The sequence below is a fragment of the Oncorhynchus mykiss genome, chromosome 15 (genome assembly GCF_057628025.1).
Source record: "Oncorhynchus mykiss isolate SJ-2025 chromosome 15, ASM5762802v1, whole genome shotgun sequence".
NCBI lineage: Eukaryota > Metazoa > Chordata > Actinopteri > Salmoniformes > Salmonidae > Oncorhynchus > Oncorhynchus mykiss.
In genome coordinates this window covers 36,792,709-36,812,922 of record NC_143036.1, presented here as the reverse complement: position 1 = coordinate 36,812,922, position 20,214 = coordinate 36,792,709, and the positions used below count along the sequence as shown (strand labels likewise).

At 45.0% G+C, this 20,214-nt stretch overlaps 1 protein-coding gene across 3 annotated transcripts in view; it reads right to left on the bottom strand.

The window, feature by feature from the left end:
• Positions 1–18,614, bottom strand: part of LOC110490024 (zinc finger E-box-binding homeobox 1) — a 90,756-nt gene extending 72,142 nt beyond the window's left edge. Inside the window, exon 1 of one of the 3 annotated variants that reach the window (XM_021563110.3) lies at positions 18,241–18,614. In XM_021563110.3, coding sequence (XP_021418785.3) covers positions 18,241–18,298 — 58 coding nt within the window. In that variant the 5' untranslated portion in view covers positions 18,299–18,614. Of the gene's footprint in view, positions 1–16,411; positions 16,819–18,240 lie in introns of those variants that run through there. The other 2 variants (XM_090199957.1, XM_036944311.2) reach the window with 2 other exon arrangements.
• Between the last annotated feature and the right edge of the window lie 1,600 nt (positions 18,615–20,214).

The window sequence follows — 20,214 nt, the reverse complement described above, 5'->3', positions numbered from 1 at the left end:
GTCCGGGTAGCCTTTAAATGAACTGTTCAGCAGTCTTATGGCTTGGGGGTAGACGTTGCTAAGGAGCCTTTTGGACTTGATGCTCCAGTACCGCTTGCCGTGCGGTAGCAGAGAGAATAGTCTATGACTAGGGTGGCCTTCTTCTGACACCTCCTGGTATAGAGGTCCTGGATGGCAGGAAGCTTGGCCCCAGTGATGTACTTGGCCGTACACTCTACCATCTGTAACGCCTTGCGGTCGGATGCCGAGTAGTTGCCATACCAGTCGGTGATGCAACCAGGATGCTCTTGATGGTACAGCTGTAGACGTTTTTGAGGATCTGAGGACCCATGCCAAATCTTTTCAGTCTCCTGAGGGGGAATAGGCATTGTCGTGCCCTCTTAACAACTGTCTTGGTGTATTTGGTCCATGATAGTTTGTTGGTGATGTGGGCACCAAGGAACTTGAAGCTCTCGACCTGCTCCACTACAGCCCAGTCGATGAGAATAGGGGCGTGCTCAGCTCTCCTTTTCCTGTAGTCCACGATCATCTCCTTTATCTTGGCCATGTTGAGCCAGAGGTTGTTATCCTGGAACCACACTGTCAGGTCTCTGACCTCCTCCCTATAGGATGTCACAACACACACTACCAAAAAAAAGAAAAGACACACATCTTCCCTGATTGATCTGTCTTTCCTCACAACGTCCCTGTCTATAGCAAGATGAGGGGGCAAGAGGATGGAGGTGCAGTAGAGAGGAAGGGCCTACAGCAGAGCTGGGTGAGTAGATAGGAGAAATGAGGGAAAGGGCAAGTGGGTAGGTCTAGGACACTCACTGGGAGGAAGCAGGACTTACAAACACATCTCTGGAGGTTATTTTCTCTATTTTCAACAGGATGTAGGGATGATGATTCACAGGCATTATTCAGGAGTAACCAGACCAAACCAAACCAACACTGGGCTCCCGAGTGGCGCAGCGTTCTAAGGCACTGCATCTCAGTGCTAGAGGTGTGTCTACAGACATCTTGGTTTGATTCCAGGCTGTATCACAACCGGCTGTGATTGGGAGTCCCATAGGGTGGCGTACAATTGGCCCAGCGTTGTCCGGGTTTGGCTGGTGTAGACTGTCATTGTAAATAAGTATTTATTCTTAACTGACTTGCCTTGTTAAATAAAGGTGATCTTTTTTTTTTTTATTGTCTCCCTCCACTGCATCCTTTACACACTTGGATGATTCTCATAAAACCAGTTTTAATCATGGCAGCAGCATTTTGAGTTATAAAACCATTATGCATCTGCAACAATCAACTATGATTCTGAAGCCTAGTTAATGGCACAGTGTCTTATTTATTTGTATTACATTTTCGCCTGAATTTTGCACATTCAATTCTCTGGTTTTTTATACAATTTATACAAAAAAACGTAACTTATTCAAATAAAATAAGCTTTTGTTTGTCCATAAATCCTTCAGAACATCAGCTATCTGGATTTGGGTGAAGGAGAAATGGAGAGGCTTGGGCAAGTTGCTGTGGGGGGTGCAGAGCTGTTGACCAGAGTAGGGGTGGCCAGGTGGAAAGCATGGCCAGCCGTAGAAAGATGGATATAGGTCTGTAGCAGTTTGGGTCTAGAGTGTCTCCCCCTTTGAAGAAGGGGGATGACCGCGGCAGCATTCCAATCTTTGGGGATCTCAGACGATACGAAAGAGTTTGAACAGGCTAGTAATAGGGGTTGCAACAACTTCGGCAGATCATTTTAGAAAGAGCGGGTCCAGATAGTCTAGCCCGGCTGATTTGTAGGGGTCCAGATTTTGCAGCTCTTTCAGAACATCAGCTATCTGGATTTGGGTGAAGGAGAAATGGGGGATGCTTGGGCAAGTTGCTGTGGGGGTGCAGGGCTGTTGACTGGGGTGGGGGTAGCCAGGTGGAAAGCATGACCAGCCGTTGAAAATGCTTATTGAAATTCTCAATTATTGTGGATTTATTGGTGGTGACAGTGTTTCCTAGCCTCAGTGCAGTGGGCAGGTGAGAGGAGGTGCTCTTATTCTACATGGACTTTACAGTGTCCCAGAACTTTTTGGAGTTTGTGCTGCAGGAAGCAAATTTCTGCTTGAAAAAGCTAGCCTGTGTATATTGGTTCCTAACTTCCCTGAAAAGTTGCATATCGCGGGGGCTATTACATTCTAATGCAGTACGCCACAGGATGTTTTTGTGCTGGTCAAGGGCAGTTAGGTCTGGAGTGAACCACGGGCTATATCTGTTCCTGGTTCTATTTTTTTTGAATGGGGCATGCTTATTTAAGATTGTGAGGGGAGCAATTTTAAAGAATAACCAGGCATATTCTACTGACGGAATGAGGTCAATATCCTTCCAAGATACCAGGGCCAGGTCGATTAGAAAGGCCTGCTTTCTGAAGTGTTTTAGGGAGAGTTTGATAGTGATGAGGGGTTGTTGTTTGACCGCCAACCCATTACGGACGCAAGCAATGAGGCAGTGATTGCTGAGATCCTGGTTGAAGACAGCAGAGGTGTATTTGGAGGGCAGGTTGGTTAGGATGATATCTATGAGGGTGCCTGTGTTTACGGATTTGGGATTGTACCTGGTAGGTTCATTGATAATTTGTGTGAGATTGATGGCATAAAGCTTAGATTGTAGGATGGCCGAGGGTATTAAGCATGTCCCAGTTTAGGTCACCTAACAGCACGAACTCTGAAGATAGATTGGGGGAAATCAATTCACATCTGGTGTCCATGGCCCAGCTGGGGGCAGAAGGTGGTCTATAGCAAGCTGCAACAGTGAGAGACTTGTTTCTGGAAAGGTGTATTTTTAAAAGTAGAAGCTCAAATTGTTTGGGTACAGACCTGGGTAGTAAGACAGAACTCTGTAGGTTGCAGTAGATTGCAACTCTGCCCCCTTTGGCAGTTCTATCTTGTCGGAAAATGTTATAGTTAGGGATGGAAATGTCAGGGTTCTTGGTGGCCTTCCTAAGCCAGGATTCAGACAAATGCATTATATCTGATCAATAAACAAAATAAATACTATGAAATAGAGATATCCAGATCCTAATGATCCAAGTGTAATTATGGTGGAAAATGTATTTCTTTTTTTTGTCAGTTTTATGAGAATCACCCACCTAGGCTAACCATAGCCTCCTCAACTAAACAGCTGGGACTTGTAGTGAAACCTCTGAAACCTCTGGTTCTGTTTGTGGGCTGAGCAGGAGGTCATGCTTAGTGCCTACTACTGTCTGTCTAAGCATCATGAGGATATTTTCTGTCCCGACAGACAGACTAGTCACGCTCTTGTTGTGTTTTCTAAAGTAGGGGCCCTGTGATGCTGTAATTATCACCCATGCATGAAGGAGGGAAGGGAGGTGTGTGTGTTTGTGTGGTTGCTAGCGTGTGTGTGTGTATACCCGTGAAGGGGGTAAGGGGCAGACTTGCAGAGATCATTCCCTACATGAGGGCTTCGCGATCCATCAGTAATCATTTAGTCGAACACACACATTAAATCCAATCTGTCTGCCCTCCGCCACCTAATCCCCTTTCCACGGACAGACAGAGACCGTAATCCTCCTTATCTATATTTTAATAGCAAGCTAGGCCCCCACCACTTGCCTATATCATGATGTATGCTTTATTGGTATGTTAATCTGGCTGTTCATCACACAACCCCATTTAAAGCAGGCTTTAATATGCATCTCTAGGGGATTAGATTAGCAATCCAGGGATAGGACTATAGGATAGGAGCATGATTATGATTTGGCTCAATGGACTCATCATCTACAACAGCATCTACAATTGGGGCACATATACATAATCTTACATTATTCTAATCGTACAAGAGACGGGCATTAGGAGATCCTCCTCCCCCAGTTAATGCAAAAGGAAACACTTCATTTTGAGAACTTGTTACTGTTACGGCTACCTTAAAAAGTATCCTTGTTTTCAGATGTTTAATCGGACCTTCCTATATATAGGATAGAAATACAGCTTTGTGGAAATGATTGAATTACAACTCATTCCATGCCTGCAGATGGAATCAAAGCCTACTGTCTGTAGGCAAGATTCCTTCTGTTCTAATTCCGTGTTTCCTGACAGAGAGGATACAGTAAGACTACTTCAGTTGTGACTCTACAACTGCGTCCCCCTGTCTAGACGTTCTGTCCCCACGCGCCAGCCAGAGTGAAGAGATTCCTTTTGATCTAATAGATTTATTAGACAGACATTCGATTAGGAAGCCACTGCTTTAAATTAGCTAGCCAGGGGGAGGAAACAGGGGCTGCTTAACTCAGGGAATTAAGGCCTAAGTGGAGAGTCAGTGCCCTCTATGCTTTACCTTGCCATAGCCTTTACCATGTTAAGACATTTCCATTTGGGGGAAATAACATCACATAAGAATTTCTATTGCCAGATTCAAAGAAAAATGTCCTCTTCCTGAGTCGTAGATAGATCACTCTGAATCTGATCAAGCAAAGCATTCCCCCCCCCCCCCCCCCATGTGAAACGCTTCTCTGTGACTCTTTTTAAGGTTTACTGCCTGGGCTGGATGGGAGGGGGGCAAAAGGCATGAGGCCTCAGAAAGAAACTCACAGGTTAGCATTCAGGTGGAGGTCAGGTATGCATTAGCAAACTAACAAACACGCACAAATGCAGGCACACACACACATGCACATACACAGCCTTAGACCCATGCAGAGAACACTAGGATTCTCATGGGGTAATCTCATGGGTGCATCTCCCTCCTTACCTTCCTTTCCTAACCTTGTTCACACAACAGCTGCAGCACCATCACCAACGGGAAGTGAGCTTCCACTGACCCTGACCCACCTCTCAGCCCTGTTAGCTACAAGGAGTTTCGAGGTAGAAAGGATCAGCTTGCACAAATCCTAAACATTATACCGGGGGGGAACGTAAAACTGACCCAAGACCAGAAGCTAATTTAGTTGACACTCACCAGAGATACATTTATCAGTTAATGGTACAGGGCAGATGGGTGAGGGCACCTTGCCACGAGACGTGCTACATCCTGGCACTAGAACAAGGAAGGCACAGTCACACACTGTTTACTGGTTGAATGAAGCTTCTTTATCCTCCAGACTTCTGCAGTGAAGGGGGGCAGTTAGGATAGCTGCCAGAATAAGGACCGGGTCATTTGTATTCAAGGCAGGTTGGTGTTTGGGAAACATTGGATGCCAGTGGCACACAATCAAAAGGAGAAAGCGTGAAGATTTGACTTGATACAGCATTGGGTGACAGGGTTAATAGACAATTTTCTATCAATCAAACGAGTACCAACTTTGAATGACTCCTCCAAATGACCCAACCACCTTAAGTCAGCCTAAGTCAGGTCTATCTAAGACGGAAGGGAAAATCACTTCAACAATGCGTGCATTGAGACTCTGGGATTACAGGTGGCAGCTCTATACATTCTGCAGTGTGAGGAGTCAGACCTCCTTTATTAACCTGTGTCTGCTGCTATTTGGGAAAAAAAATGCCCTCTCATTCCTGCAGTACCCCTTAATTTACACAACTAAAATTGTAATACTTTTGTTATCACAAAAGTTATTTTCTTCTGCTTAGTTCACAAGGGTTATAAAACTAGCCTATACGCGCAGCACAGCTATTCCTCCCAACTAAAGGCTTTTATGCTGTTCCCAGTCTGGGGTGCCCACTCCAAACAAGACACCTTAAATAGGCTGCTGCCTTCCACAGGTGCTGGGGTTGCTGACTTTAGCTGATCAGGACCAGACCAAGGTTACATTCTAAATGGCACCCTATTCCCTATATAGTGTACTACTGTTAATAAGGGCCCATAAGATGCTAATCAAAACTTGTTCCAATCAAATCAAATTCAAATCAAATTTTATTGGTCACATGCACATATTTAGCAGATGCTATTACAGGTGTAGAGAAATGCTTGTGTTCCTAGCTACAACAGTGCAATAGTATCTAACAATTTACAACAATACACACAAATCTAAAGGTAAAATAATGGAATTAAGAAATATTAGGATGAGCAATGTCGGAATAGAAGTAGAATACAGTATATACATATGGAATGAGTAAATCAGTACGTAAACATTATTAAAGTGACCAGTTGGGCAGCCCGAACCACCCTCTGGAGAGCCCTACGGTTGCGGGGTGTGCAGTTGCGGTACCAGGCGGTGATACAGCCCAACAGGATGCTCTCAATGGTGCATCTGTAAATGTTTGTGAGGGTCTTAGGGGTCAAGTCAAATTTCTTCAGCCTCCTGAGGTTAAAGAGGCACTGTTGCACCTTTTTCATCACACTGTCTGTGTTGGTGGACCATTTAAGATTGTCAGTGATGTGTATGCTGAGGAACTTTAAGCTTTTCTCCTTCTGCACTGCGGTCCAGTGAATATGGATGTGGATGGGGGCGTGCTCCCTCTGTTGTCTCCTGAAGTCCACAATTAGCTCCTTTGTTTTGTTGATGTTGAGTGAGAGGTTATTTTCCAGGCACCACTCCGCCAGGGACCTCACCTCCTCCATGTAGGTTGTCTCATCATTTTTGGTAATTAGGCCTGCTACTCTTGTGTTGTCTGAAAACTTGATGATTGAGTTGGAGGTGTGCAAGACCACACAGTCCTGGGTGAACAGAGAGTACAGGAGGGGGCTGAGCACGCACCTTTGTGGGGCCCCTGTGTTGAGGATCAATGTAGTGGAGGTGTTGTTTCCTACCTTCACCACCTGGGGGAAGCCCATCAGGAAGTCCAGTTGCACAGGGCGGGGTTCAGACCCAGTGCCCCGAGCTTAATGATGAATGTGGAGGGTACTATGGTGTTGAAGGCTGAGCTGTAGTCAATGAACAGCATTCTTACATACTGTAGGTATTCCAGATGGGATAGGGCAGTTTTCAGTGTGCAGTGCAATGACAATGGCATCATCTGTGGAACTGTTGGGGCGGTATGAAAATTGAAGTGGGTCTAGGGTGTCAGTTGAGGTGGAGGTGATATGATCCTTTACTAGCCTCTTAAAGCACTTCACGATGACAGAAGTGAGTGCTACAGGGCGATAGTCATTTAGTTCAGTTACCTTTGCTTTCTTGGGTACAGGAACAGTGGTGGACATTTTGAAGCAATGGGGACAGCAGACTGGGATAGGGAGAGATTGAATATGTCCATAAACACTCAGCCAGCTAGTCTCCGCATGCTCTGAGGACGCAGCTAGGGATGCCGTCTGGGCCGGCAGTCTTGCAAAGTTTAAAACGCTTGAATGTCTTACTCATGTCTGCCACGGAGAATGAGAGTCCACAGACCTCGGGAGCGGGCCACGTCGGTGACACTGTGTGTCAAAGCCAGCAAAGAAGGTGGCTGGTTTTCCCTTTGTAAACCGTGATTGTCTGGAGTCCCTGCCACATAAATCTTGTGTCTGAGCCGTTGAATTGAGACTCTCACTTTATCTCTATACTGACGTTTTGCCTGTTTGATTGCCTTACAGAGGGCATAAACTGCACTGTTTGTATTCAACCATATTCCAGGCACCTTGCCGTGGTTAAATGCGGTGGTTCGTACTTTTATGGCGCAAATGCTGCCATCTATCCACGGATTTTGGTTTGGGTAGGTTTTAATAGTCACAGTGGGAACAACATCCCCTATACACTTCCTGATGAACTCAGTCAATGTGTCAGTGAACACGTCAATGTTATTCTCAGAGGCAACCCAGAACATATCCCAGTCCATGTGATCAAAACAATCTTAAAGCACGGATTCTGATTGGTCAGACCAGCGTTGAATAAACCTTAGCACTGGATAGGCCTATGGAATAGGGTGACATTTGGGAAACATCCCCAGGCCAGGAAGACTGTTGTTTTGACAGAGATAAAGCCCTTTCAGGGTTGTATCCTGAGCTGCAATCTCACAGACTTCCTGGTTGTGTTCATAGGGTGATGATTCAGAGAAGTGATTGGCTGAAGTGGCTGAAGACAGACTAAAGACTTGAAGTAGCCTAGGGTATAAACACATGTTCTTGCATTATAGTTTTCATTTCATTAATGTTAATTAATACTCTTCCATTTAGATGTATTTATGGGGTTCAGTTCTTTGGGGAACAGGTTCATTATTGTGGGAGATTATTAAAGTGTGCATTAAATGTAATTCCTTTCTGACCACTTCATTTTCTTGTAGAGCACTGGGCAATTAACATTGTTCGGAAGCTCTTAGATTCGTAATGACAGCAAAAGATAACTGAATGACAATACTTTACGTCTTTCTTTCTACCAACTTCCTCTTTGTGTGTTCACTAAGTGGTGCCCTTTTCATTTACATTTTTTTTGGGGGGGACTAATTTGATGTGGCATGAAAGAGTAGGCTATAGCTGAAACGTTTTATGGGTAGTTAGTGGAAAAAGGGAGGGGAAGCATTGAACAAATACATTTGAGAAGGGCAGGCACTTCATTCAAACTGACAGAAGATATTAAGAAGCTCACGTTGCTCTCAGTGATCAGCAGCATATCCTTCTGCAGGAGGACTGAGGAACTGCCTGACCATGAGATGAGCCACACCCTGCTTGGTCTAGGCTAGCTCCACTGCCAGACGAAACTTAAAATCTCTTTCCCCATCGCTCTTTCTCTCCCTCCTTCCCACTCTCTCATACTTTTGTTAGGTGTTATTTATGAGTGCTGTAGTGAGTTTCTGGTGCCTGCAGCACCTGCTCATGTTGGAGTAGGATAACCCAGGTAGTTGCCAGAGAGAGGAGGAAGAGAGAGAGAAAGGAGGAAGAGAGAGAGCGAGAAAGACCGAGAGAAAGAGATAAGAGAGATGGAGAAAGACAGACACACACAGACAGAAAGATGGGGAAAGAGAGTAAGAGAGCAAGATGGGAAAAGAAAGAGAGAGAAATTTGGAAAGAGAGCGATCGAGAGATGGGGACAGAGAGAGGTAGTGCAACATCGGGCATGTGATGTTAACTCAGTGCTGCGCAGCTAACAGATGAGACACCTAATGATGCCTGGTTGTAACATGTACGATAAGAATCGGGAAGCAAGTACAGGGAGTGAATTTAATAAATAAATTAAACATGCAACAAAACAAGAAACGCGAGTAGCGTACAGACATGAAACACAGGAACAGAAACAATAACGCCTCGGGAAAGAACCTAAGGGAGTGACAGATATAAGGGAGGTAGTGGTTAGAGCGTTGGGACAGTAACCGAAAGGTTGCTGGATCGAATCCCCGAGCTGACAAGGTAAAAGTCTGTCATTCTGCCCCTGAGCAAGGCAGTTAACCCACTGTTCCCGGGCGCCGAAGACGATTAAGGCAGCCCCTCGCACCTCTCTGATTCAGAAGGGTTGGGTTAAATGCAGAAGACACATTTCAGTTGAAGGCATTCAGTTGTACAACTGACTAGGTATATCCCCCTTTCCTAATCAGGAAGGTGATGGGAGTCCAGGTGAGTCTCATGAAGTGCAGATGCGCGTAACGACGGTGGCAGGCGTGCGTAGATCAACAGCAGGAAACACCTAACCAACACACAAACAAACACCCAAAGACTACAAGCACTAAATAAATGGTGTCATATGACTCTAAACATGATCAATTAGAACCCACAGTTCATTGGCTCTCCCTCTGTCTAAATGGGACAGGAGGCTGGGTGCCAGTCTGTCAGAATAATGAGCACGAACAGGATGATATCTCTATGAGTAAGAGGAGGACAGATGTGGTACTGTCTGGCTACATGGCTGACCTCGTTTTTACTCCTATTCTCAGTCCACCCCAACTCTGTGGGTGAAACGTGTGTAGCGAGGCTGAGGCCATGGTGTGTTTTGATAGCCAACACCTGAACGATAGATACAAAAAAAAATATCAACCCCTACAAAAATGTCCATTAATATAATCCACATAATTGCTGCATAATTGCTGCAGGATTAAATAAAGATCCTACATCTGTACTGGTTCATATAGGGTTCTCTGTTCCCGGAGTTGGCAGAGAGAGTTGGAGGGGTTGGAGCGTGGACAGACTAGGTGTACTTTGCTCTAGTCTCGAGTCAATGACATAAGGTGAGTATTAGGTCGGTAATTAGACACACCAAAACCTGATCAAATTAAGGACCGTAAGCAAATGAGACGATACAGCCTCTGATCAACAGGCATCGTGGTGAATGAAGCTTATAATGCTGTTTCTAGACCAAACTCATTCATCAACCGGTCTGCATCCCAAATGACACCCTATTCCCTATATATTGCACTACTTGTGACCAGGGTTCATAGGGCTCAAAAGTAGTGCACTATATAGTGAATAGGGTGCTATTTGGGACACAGAACAAAGAGATGTGTGTATCCAGAGCCATCCTAATGATATGAAAATGTTGACAGAGACGAAAATGGCCCCTGTGATGTCCCTGTCCCCAGGATACAGTGAGTGACTAACACAGGGCCACACAGTCACACTGTGATAGGTAGCTAGCCAGCCTACAGCTTTAACAGAAACCCTGAGTCACCTTGTTTTGTAAGTCAGGCAGAGAGGAGAGGAGAGGAGTGGAGAGGAGAGAGGTTGGCTGCTACGCTGAATGTCAGAGTCTGTAAACATCACAACACACTGGACTAATGAGTGAGTGAGTGAGTGAGTGAGTGAGTGAGTGAGTGAGTGAGTGAGCGGCTGTGCCGGCCCGGCCTGGCCCTGCCAGTGCGATAGAGATATAGTGGGTGAATAGTATTTTTCAGCAGAGCTCAATGCTAGGTGTAGTCAGTGTGTGAGACAAGACTGCTCTCACATTCTGTCATTAAAGCTTCCTCCCAAATGGCACCCTATGCCTATTAAAGTGCACTATGGGCCACTATAGGCCCTGGTCAAAAGTAGTACCTAAATAGAGATTATGTTGCCATTTGGGAATCCCATGATCAATCAGTCTGCTTCAGGAAGAGAAAAGCAACAAACAGTTTTGTTATATTTCAGTCTTCTGTGATGTATATAAAGTGTAATATTGGGATGCAAACTCAACATTGAATACATGTCAACTCTACATCTGACATGGTACAGGTGTGTTATTTTCTGTAAGCCCATAACCATGTGTGTGAGGTGTATACTTTTGTTTCAAAGTAGATTTGTTTAAGACTACCAAGAAACACTCCGTGTGACCCTGATTTAGCCCACTGCAGTAAAGGTTAATGATATAGTAACTTAAACAAATGTGATGCAGGTACACAACTTTATGATCTCTGCATACATACCAGCCGCCATATTGTTTCAACAGTTGTGCATTGTCAGGTTTTGAGGGGGAAAAAAATGGTAGTGAATTGTCAGGTTAAATGTGAGGAACAAAGATTCCACTGATGAGTTTGTGGCCCAAACACAAGCTGGCATGAAGAGGGCTGGCGGCCCAGTGCCTGCTGCCTGCCTATTGTTAACACAGGCCTTTCATTAACCGCTCCACTGGGGAACAGGGGAGGAGAGGAGGAGGGAGGAGAAGCTGAGGCAATACATAGTGAGGAGGGAGGGAGGGAGGAGAATGGGAGAAGAGGAGGGAAAGAGAGAGAGGGAAGAGAGACAAAAGACACTGAGGAACAGGGGATAAGAGGGAGGACAGGAGGGGAGGGTAGAGTAGAGGGAGGAAAGGGGAGGTTGAAGCTACAGACAGTAGTGTCAACACCCAACAGGACTAGCCCAGCCTAAAGATCAGCCACCAAACACATTATTAAAAAAGACACATAAACCAAGCCCAAGCTGCTCACAATGAATAACCCCCAAAGGATGGCAATTTAGAGCTGCCATCTCCCCCAGGTATAGGCTATACACAACAGTACACTATAATTTCAGCTCCCACCTGGCGTGGGATGTTCCCCAATGATATAAGGGGGGGCCTGAGTGAAAAAGTTTGGGAAACACTGGTCTGCGGAACAGGCTTAATTTGGTTTTGGACTATCATTTCAACTCCCACCTGTTTCTATGTAATATGGAACAGGTAGGAGGAAAGATAGAACAAAAGGGAGGGAGGAAGAGAGGGAGGGAGAGAGGGAGAGAGGGAGAGAGGGAGAGAGGAAGAGAGGAAGAGAGGGAGGGAGGGAGGGAGGGAGGGAGGGAGGGAGGGAGGGAGGGAGGGAGAGAGGGAGGGAGGGAGGGGCAGACACTTAATATGTTTTTGGACTGTAATTTCAACTCCCATCTGTCTCAATATCCAGGTAGAGAGGGAGAGAGAGAGAGAAGAGTAGACATTGAATTTATTTCCCTTAGAAGCGATACATGACAAATCCTGAGGCCTGTGGGCTGGGTGAGGTCATCTTACCAACATACCTGTCTGGCATGTCAGAGTGGAGGAGGGGAGGAGGAAATGTCATTGGTCAAATCAATGCATTTTTTTCAGTCGCTGATGGACAAAAATAGGAAAATAGGCCTATATGAATCACTCAATAGAGTGATAGCAGGGAGCTTGACAATATCTCGTTGCTTCCTTCAAGGTCCCATTCTCAGTCCCCTGAGTGGATCTGAACCACTGAGGAAGGCTCCTGACCTGATCTAGCTACAAGGAGCTATCCTATTCTATTCTGGAGCCCAGTCTCCCTCTCGATCCTTCTGAGCCCCCCCCCCGGCATGTTTTTGTTCAGTTCAGTGGACCTGACGCCTCGCTGCATAGCCTACTCCCCTTGATACACACACACACACACACACAGCTCCCCCTCCCCCTCACTGTCCCGCCAACCCCCAACTGAATAACTACACAATATTTATTTCCTTTCAACAACAGTGTTGACACTCCGTTGCTTATTCCTCCTCATTCATTATGTCAGCCTTGGCCCCCGCATAGCCCCCCGGCACCTCCATCCCTGGCAGCCCAGGCACGCAGCTCCGTCGTGGGCCCTATACGGGTTATAGAAAGGGGGACTCCTGCCTGCAGCTGGAGCACATTATAGGACTCATCCTCAGTTTTAACACACTAAATACGTGGCTTAGACGACACGCAGGAAAAACAAAACACAAAATGACACAGTCAGGAGGCATCGGCAGTAGACACAAACAAGCCTTCAGCAAAAAAGTGTGCATGACACAGACAAATAGCCTAAACACATTCTCAAAACAAAAGAGGGGTGCGCATATGCCCCCCAAAAAATGCACACGCAAACGCAAGAACCTGAGCATTGCGTGTCGTGAGACTGAGGAAGATTGTGATGAATTCTCAGAGTGTTCCACAGATTCCTCTGTCAGTCTTGGGTTCTCTGGGAAGAGAATGGGTCATATGCAAATGGCCATGCCCAGTACAGATAGAAGTTTCCCACAAGCAGAGTGTGAAAAGGCCTTTCCCTCCCCACGCCAGCCCCACTCAATGGGCCTTTTCTTCTTCCACTGAAAGTGTATGAAGTAGAGCAGGCAGACTGCAAAGGTAACTAGGCTCTTTCTCCTCAGGCTTTCTCCAACCAAAGCCTTAACACACAATGGTTCATTTAAGCATTCATCCACATACAACCCCAATAAAGCACATTCAAACACAGTTAAGGGGGTTAGTGAAACTGACTTGGGTTTTAAAACTGCTTTTCTAAGGCAAGAGAAAGCACCTTTTTATAGGGTAATGCAATGCCTCTATAGGAGCTTGCTAATCATTAAGCTCCCTCAACAACAGTGGGAAAGGGTTTGAGTGCGGTACCTCAGATTATGGGCACAAACAGAATTGTCGGCTGGGAAATCATTGAACTGTGTGACATGGTGAATTGAATGGTGTAAATTAGAATTTCGTATCATACATTTTAAAAAGCCAAGCCTGGAGATACATAAAAGTGACAAGCAATAACAAAGAAACAGGTTATTCAAGACAGAACCTCAGAAGTCTATAAAGACAATACCTAGGCTATAGTTTGCCTCACTAACCTAAATGAATCCTCTCCATTCCGTTCCATAAGAAACACTCACACTATTCGAATGTAAAAGGAGCTGTCATGTTTGACAGAGTGAGTGAGTGTCCACCTTTCTTCCCACTGGCTCTCGTCTCCAGCAGCACCTCAGTGTCACTCTGCCAGCTCTCACAGCCCCTCTCCCCCCTTATCCTTCTCCCTTGTCCCTCTTCCTCCCCACCAAACTCCACAGGACTGAAGGGCTGTACTGGTCAGGGGGATGGAGGGAGACACGAGAGGGATTGAGGGAGTAGGGACAAGGGTTTTTACCCCTCAGGATCCTTTTATTGAAAGGACTTAAACACAAACGCAATTGGACATGCTGGAAAGGAACCCAACAATGGCACAGGGGGGGAAAGTGAAGTCATAGTGGAGGCACGCATGGGTGCCTAGGTCAGGGGGCAATCAACAGCACCCCTGGCTACTGTGTCTCCCCCTGGAATAAAGGACTGGTGGAGGGGGGGGGTGATGAGAAGAGATGATGAGAAGAGGGGGCGGGGGATTTTCCTCTCACTTGGCACTTTCATATGCAGCAGAGGAAGTTGCTCCAAAGCAAAATAACTGATAAATGAAAATTTCCTCTCCTGCTAAACTCCACTCACCAGGGGTAGTAGACCTTTTAAATGTTAACAGCTGGCTTTTAAAACACTAAAGCAGCATGCCGGCCCACAGAACACCACCCCTCTCCCCCTGAAGCCTTTGGAATGGCCAAAACATCTTATTTTCTTAAAAGTGTTAGCTTAACCACAGTGTTTCTTTATTGTTCTCACACAACTTTACAGCGTGTGGTTACATTCAATATTATTTAGGGTGAAAAATGAGTCCAGCACACTAATTATACTTTTGACAGCCAAATAAACATCCTCTGTTACATCATACAGCTTTACAGTAGCCAAAACTAGACCCACAGACCCATTCTTCTTCTGTAGCATTGAGACAAAAACTTCCAAAACTGTTTTGTACTGTATGTGTGTGTGTTACAGAGAGACAGACAGACACAGCAAGAGAGAGAGAGACAGAGACACAGAGAGAGACTGCAAGAGAGAGAGACAACAAGAGAGAGAGACAGAGCAAGAGAGAGAGACTCCTTTGATAAATTCAAAGAAATAGAAATCCAACCTGTGTACAAAACATTAGGAGCAATATTGAGCTGCACCCCCTTTTCCCCTCAGAAGAGCCTCAATTAATCAGGGCATGGACTCTACAAGGTGTTGAAAGCGTTCCACTGGGATGTTGGCCCATGTTGACTCCAATGCTTCCCGCAGTTGTGTCAAGTTGGCTGTATGTCCTTTGGGTGGTAGACCATTATTGAAACACACGAGGAACTGCTGAGTGTGAAAAACCAGCAGTGTTGCAGTTGACACATTCAAACCGGTGCGCTGGCACTTACTACCATACCCCGTTAAAAATCCTTCGTTAACCCGTCTCCTCCCCTTCATCTACACTGATTGAAGTGGATTTAACAAGTGACACCAATAAGGGATCATGGCATTCACCTGGTCAGTCTAGGATGTTTTGTATACTCAGTTCCTTTGAAATGTAGGCCCAATACCCTCCACTCATCTACAAATACGGGCCAAGAGTGTTAAGGTTAATACCGTGCCGCATTCCTCTTTTCACAAATTTGAAGTGTTAAATTGCCATTCCAGGAAATGGTCACTGCTATTCCTGACGGGAGCTAGACTTGGACGGGATAGGAGAAGTGACAAAGGAAGCCAGTGGAAACACTAGTATCCCACAGATTGCAAACACCTGTCGTCCTGCCAGCTGGCCGGCTGTTAGCGCCTCCATGTTTACAGCTGTGACAGGAGCTCACCTTGGTCTTAGCCTGCTCTGCCAGACCCAGGAAGACAACCAACACAGGACAGGGGAGGGCCAGACAACTGAGTACCTTTTGGCTTCAGTAACCAACAGTAACCTGCCCCTAAAAGGCTTTTAACCTGATGACAAACATAACACCCCCGACAAATATGAGGTATTGGATCAACCCAGGTTCTCTCTGTCTCTCATTGTAGTGGTACAGTATATTGAGCTCTTCCACCCAGCAGGTTGATGCACCCATATCACATGATTAAAACATCACTATGGTCTCCTGAACTTTATGTTTGATCCCCCCCTATTGATGTATTATATTGTAGTCTATGTATTTGAAAACATAGAACATTTCAAATGGATAACATGAACACAAAGAATAAGGAATAAAACAGATCTCAATTTATTTCTGAAATGAACATCAGATGGACAAAGTTTACAGTGACAAAATGTCGTAAATGTAGCCTAGGCTATAAATAATGTAGGCCTACCATGACTGAGGTGCAAATGCGCTAGAACAGGTCCGTTATCAGGTGTGTACCTTACAGAATGCACAACATGAACCGTCGTCAATCAAGAGCTGACATGATATGGACCGGTGACCAACACCTTTTCAGCCAAAAAAGCAATAAGGAGCACACGAAATATGTCCATGTCATACAATCAATGACAGTAAGCGACAACAAACAAGGAGAGTAAGCACAACAAGCGACTCCAAGAGAAAAATCACAGCAAATTCACTCATGATGACAGCATGCAGCGCCTACAGACACGGTTGCCTTTTCTACCTGCACAAGTTGCCATTTGTTGCGGCGCACCGCACAGGGACCGCTCTCCGCTGCTTTGGAAAGGGAAGATAGAGAAGGAATCGTCTCACGGGAATCTAACAGCGTATTCAGTCCCCAGAAATCAGACTGCTGGTTTGTTTTTATGTTTTGACAGAGGGGTGTTTACAAAGACCAAAATACCCGTTTTCCGGATCAGGTAAACATGTTCTCAGTTCCTGCAAGCTGTGCTGGGTGGCTCGACCACTTGCGATGCTGTGCCGGTGACTGTTCTCACGAGGCTGAAAGTAGACTACGCATGTCGTCAGCTAGCCTACAGGAGAAAAACCCATATGCCTCCAAACAGCCTACAACACAAACATTATTCCTATGTGTGAAAAACTACCACCTCCGATGTTGAAACAAAAGTCACAAGTCCCTTAACTAAATAAAATGAGAACACACGAGACTAATAAAACGCACAAGGCAAAGACAAGCAACCCGAAGATCATGATCTTTGCAAGTCAAATAGGGTTTAACATGATTTCCAGATAAAAGCCTTCCACTATTAAATTGATTAAATTACTGGCGAGAAAGAAAAAAAATAACTATTCAGAGAAACGCACTGGCTACCCGGACGACCCTGCAATGCAGCCTTTTAACCACACACACAAAAGCACAAACAAAAACAAAATAACAATTATTTAAGTATAGAAACTCAGGATGAACAGATTGGCTCCAACTTCAAGTTTCGCTCCCACGCCACCAAACCTTGAGTGCGTAAAATCAGAATTCCCAGCGCAGGACTGTGGATGTAAACCCACACTCCTTATATAGGCTGTGCCTTGTTTATATAGGCTGTGCCTTGTTTACACAAACAGCGCTTGATATATTCTTCCCATTCTCTGAAACGTTACCCAACAATGCATGCTACAGAAACAACGTTTTTCGTTCGAAGTTCATTTGCATTTATTAATTATAGCTACTTTACCTTGTTCTGCATATTGTCTACTTATCTTAGCAATAACTTTTCGAATGATTTGTAAATGCACACTTGCATTGTGAAAACCAATTGAATTGTGAAAACGCGTGCATCGCGCCTACACATCTTTTACAAATAAAAGTAGTGAGAAAATAGATGTGTAGTCTACATAAACATAACATCATGCATTTGAATATAATATGAAGCAGCAGAACAGCACAATTTCCACAGTAAAAACATTTCCTAAAGCCCGAGCCCTCAATGTAGCAACAGTGTCTTGTCATGGCTCGCGCTACCTGCCACGGTACGACAAAGAGAAAAGCGACAGAAACAGTTATTTTTTCTCGAACGTGCATTGAAGGAATTAACCTTATACACATATTCACTCATTTCAGAACATCAATCTATATTCCATATTGATAGAAAAAATACCGCAGTCCGCAAAAACAATCAGGTAACATTATTTTCCCAGACACGGGTTTCAAAAAGCTACCCAAAGGCGAGAGACGGTGAAACAAGCTATCAAGTTGAAAACTAAAAAAAAAAATTGAAAAGTGAATTTAAATAGAATTTAAAAGGGACTGAACGGGAAACAAAAGCCAAAAGCGAGTGAAGTGACGGGATTAGGTGCGTATAACGGTCCAGGGTGGTGCACTCAACCGCTAGGCGGAGGGAGAGTCGCGAGACAGGTATAACGGTACGCCACATAGGGCTATAATGGTGCGCTTACTTGCTACTTTCCAGCACTTTGACCCACTAAAACCGGGACTCCGGAGGTACTAAAGTCTTCGGAGAATAGAGAATTCGATAGAACACATTATAGTCCACTTCACCACACGAAAAGAAGGGACATTGAAGTAGTTTTACATACCGTTATTCCTCCTCGGATTTGCCTGCTTTCTGCGCTTACACCTGGGGCCATCCGCCATGATCCTTTCGCTGTGTCTAAATGCTGCTGGAGAGTCACCTCCTCTCTCTCCCCCACTCCCCCCGCTTCACCTCCCCTCCCTGCACCTGGTTTACGACACTCTGCTTTACGACATTACCTTCCACCTCCCAAACCCTAGGGTGCGTCCTATGGTATCCGGGATCCTTGGGACGTCCCTATCCCAATGAAGTTTACAGTTAAAGGGGTTAAGGTAAGGGTTAAGGTTAGGTACGGGTTATGGTTAGGGTAAGGGTTAAGGACCCAAACCATAGGACCAAGAAACCTAAACTCCTACTCCATGTTTTCTTTCTGCCTGTGATCATTGCACTTTTCAACATGCTTATATATAAAAAAATATATATATAAACTCTTCTGAGATTCTGGTAGGGTTGGGGCCATGTCATTATGGAAGCTTAAAAGTAATTGACCAAGACTCTAGTGAGTCTTATGGTTTAAAAAAATCCTTAGTAGAGCTTATGTTTTAATTTAGGTTCATTATGACAGTGACACAGCTGGTACATGTAGTGGTGGGTGGAGCTTAACAGCTTGCACCTGTTACATCACTCCTCTGTGGGTGTTGTTTTTGGTCGCATGGACTGAGTAAGGCTATAACATGGAGCAAGATGAATCAATCCAAAAAACATTTTAAAATGCAAAAGACTTACAAATAAATATATATATTTTTACATAGAATTGTTGTAATTTTTTGAACAAAAATAATAATATAAATGAAGAATATTTCAGAGGTTTTTCACCAAAATTGGAATACATTTGCTTAGGATACCATCAAATGTATGATGCATCTAAACAAGCTTTTCTCTCCACAAATCTCATACCTTACTCTCTGGGAGAAGACAGGGCACGTGTAGGATGAAGGAATGCGATGTGATTGTTCCGAGACTGCAGAGAGGGAGAGAGAGAGAAAGAGAGAGAGAGAGGGTCATGAGACCATCAGCCAGCCAGCCAGCCCAGCGGTGATTCAATCCTCCTGCCTCCTACCTAAAGAAAGGCCTGGCTGTTCTCCTGCTGCACCAGGGTTCACTGCAGCACTGGGGACAACAGGGCCCACACCTGGTTTCAAATACTATTCAAAATCACCTCAACTACTTTATCTATGCTTGATTGAGTTTGCCTGGCTAGTTCCAAAACTGCAAATCCCTCCTATCTTGCACTCTATGGGCAGACTAGAACAAATGCTCAAAGTATTTTGAAATATGTTGAATAGTGTTTGAACCCAGGTGTGGTGTACGGGAGGAAGACAGGGCCATGCCAAAACAATCTGCAGGTCCAACTGTGTCTCATCAGACCTGACCCTCCACAGTCTCACAATGGCAACCATTTGGGATGCAACATGTGGGTGATAAGAGTTGTGTGACTGTGCACCACTTTTGATCAGAGCCCTAAAGGCCCTGGTCAAAAGCTCTAGTCAAAAGTAGTGCATTAGATAGGGAATAGGGCAGGGGTTCCCAAACACTTTTGGACCCGCGTCCCCATTTAAAAAAAAAATAAAAAATCTAACCCCTGTATGACTTCGAAAGTATTCAGACCCATTGACGTTTTTCCACATTTTGTTACGTTACAGACTTATTCTAAAATGGATTAAATCGTTTATTCCCCCTCATTAATCTACACATAATGACAAAGCAAAAACAGGTTTTTTGAAATTTTTGAGAATGAAACCCCCCCCCCCCCCCCCCCCCAAATATCACATTTACATAAGAATTCAGACCCTTTACACAGTATTTTGTTGAAGCACCTTTGGCAGCGATTACAGCCTTGAGTGTTCTTGGGTATGGCTCTACAAGCTTGGCACACCTGTATTTGGAGAGTTTCTCCCATTCTTCTCCGCAGATCCTCTCAAGCTCTGTCAGGTTGGATGGGGAGAGTCGCTGCTCAGCTATTTTCAGGTCTCTCCAG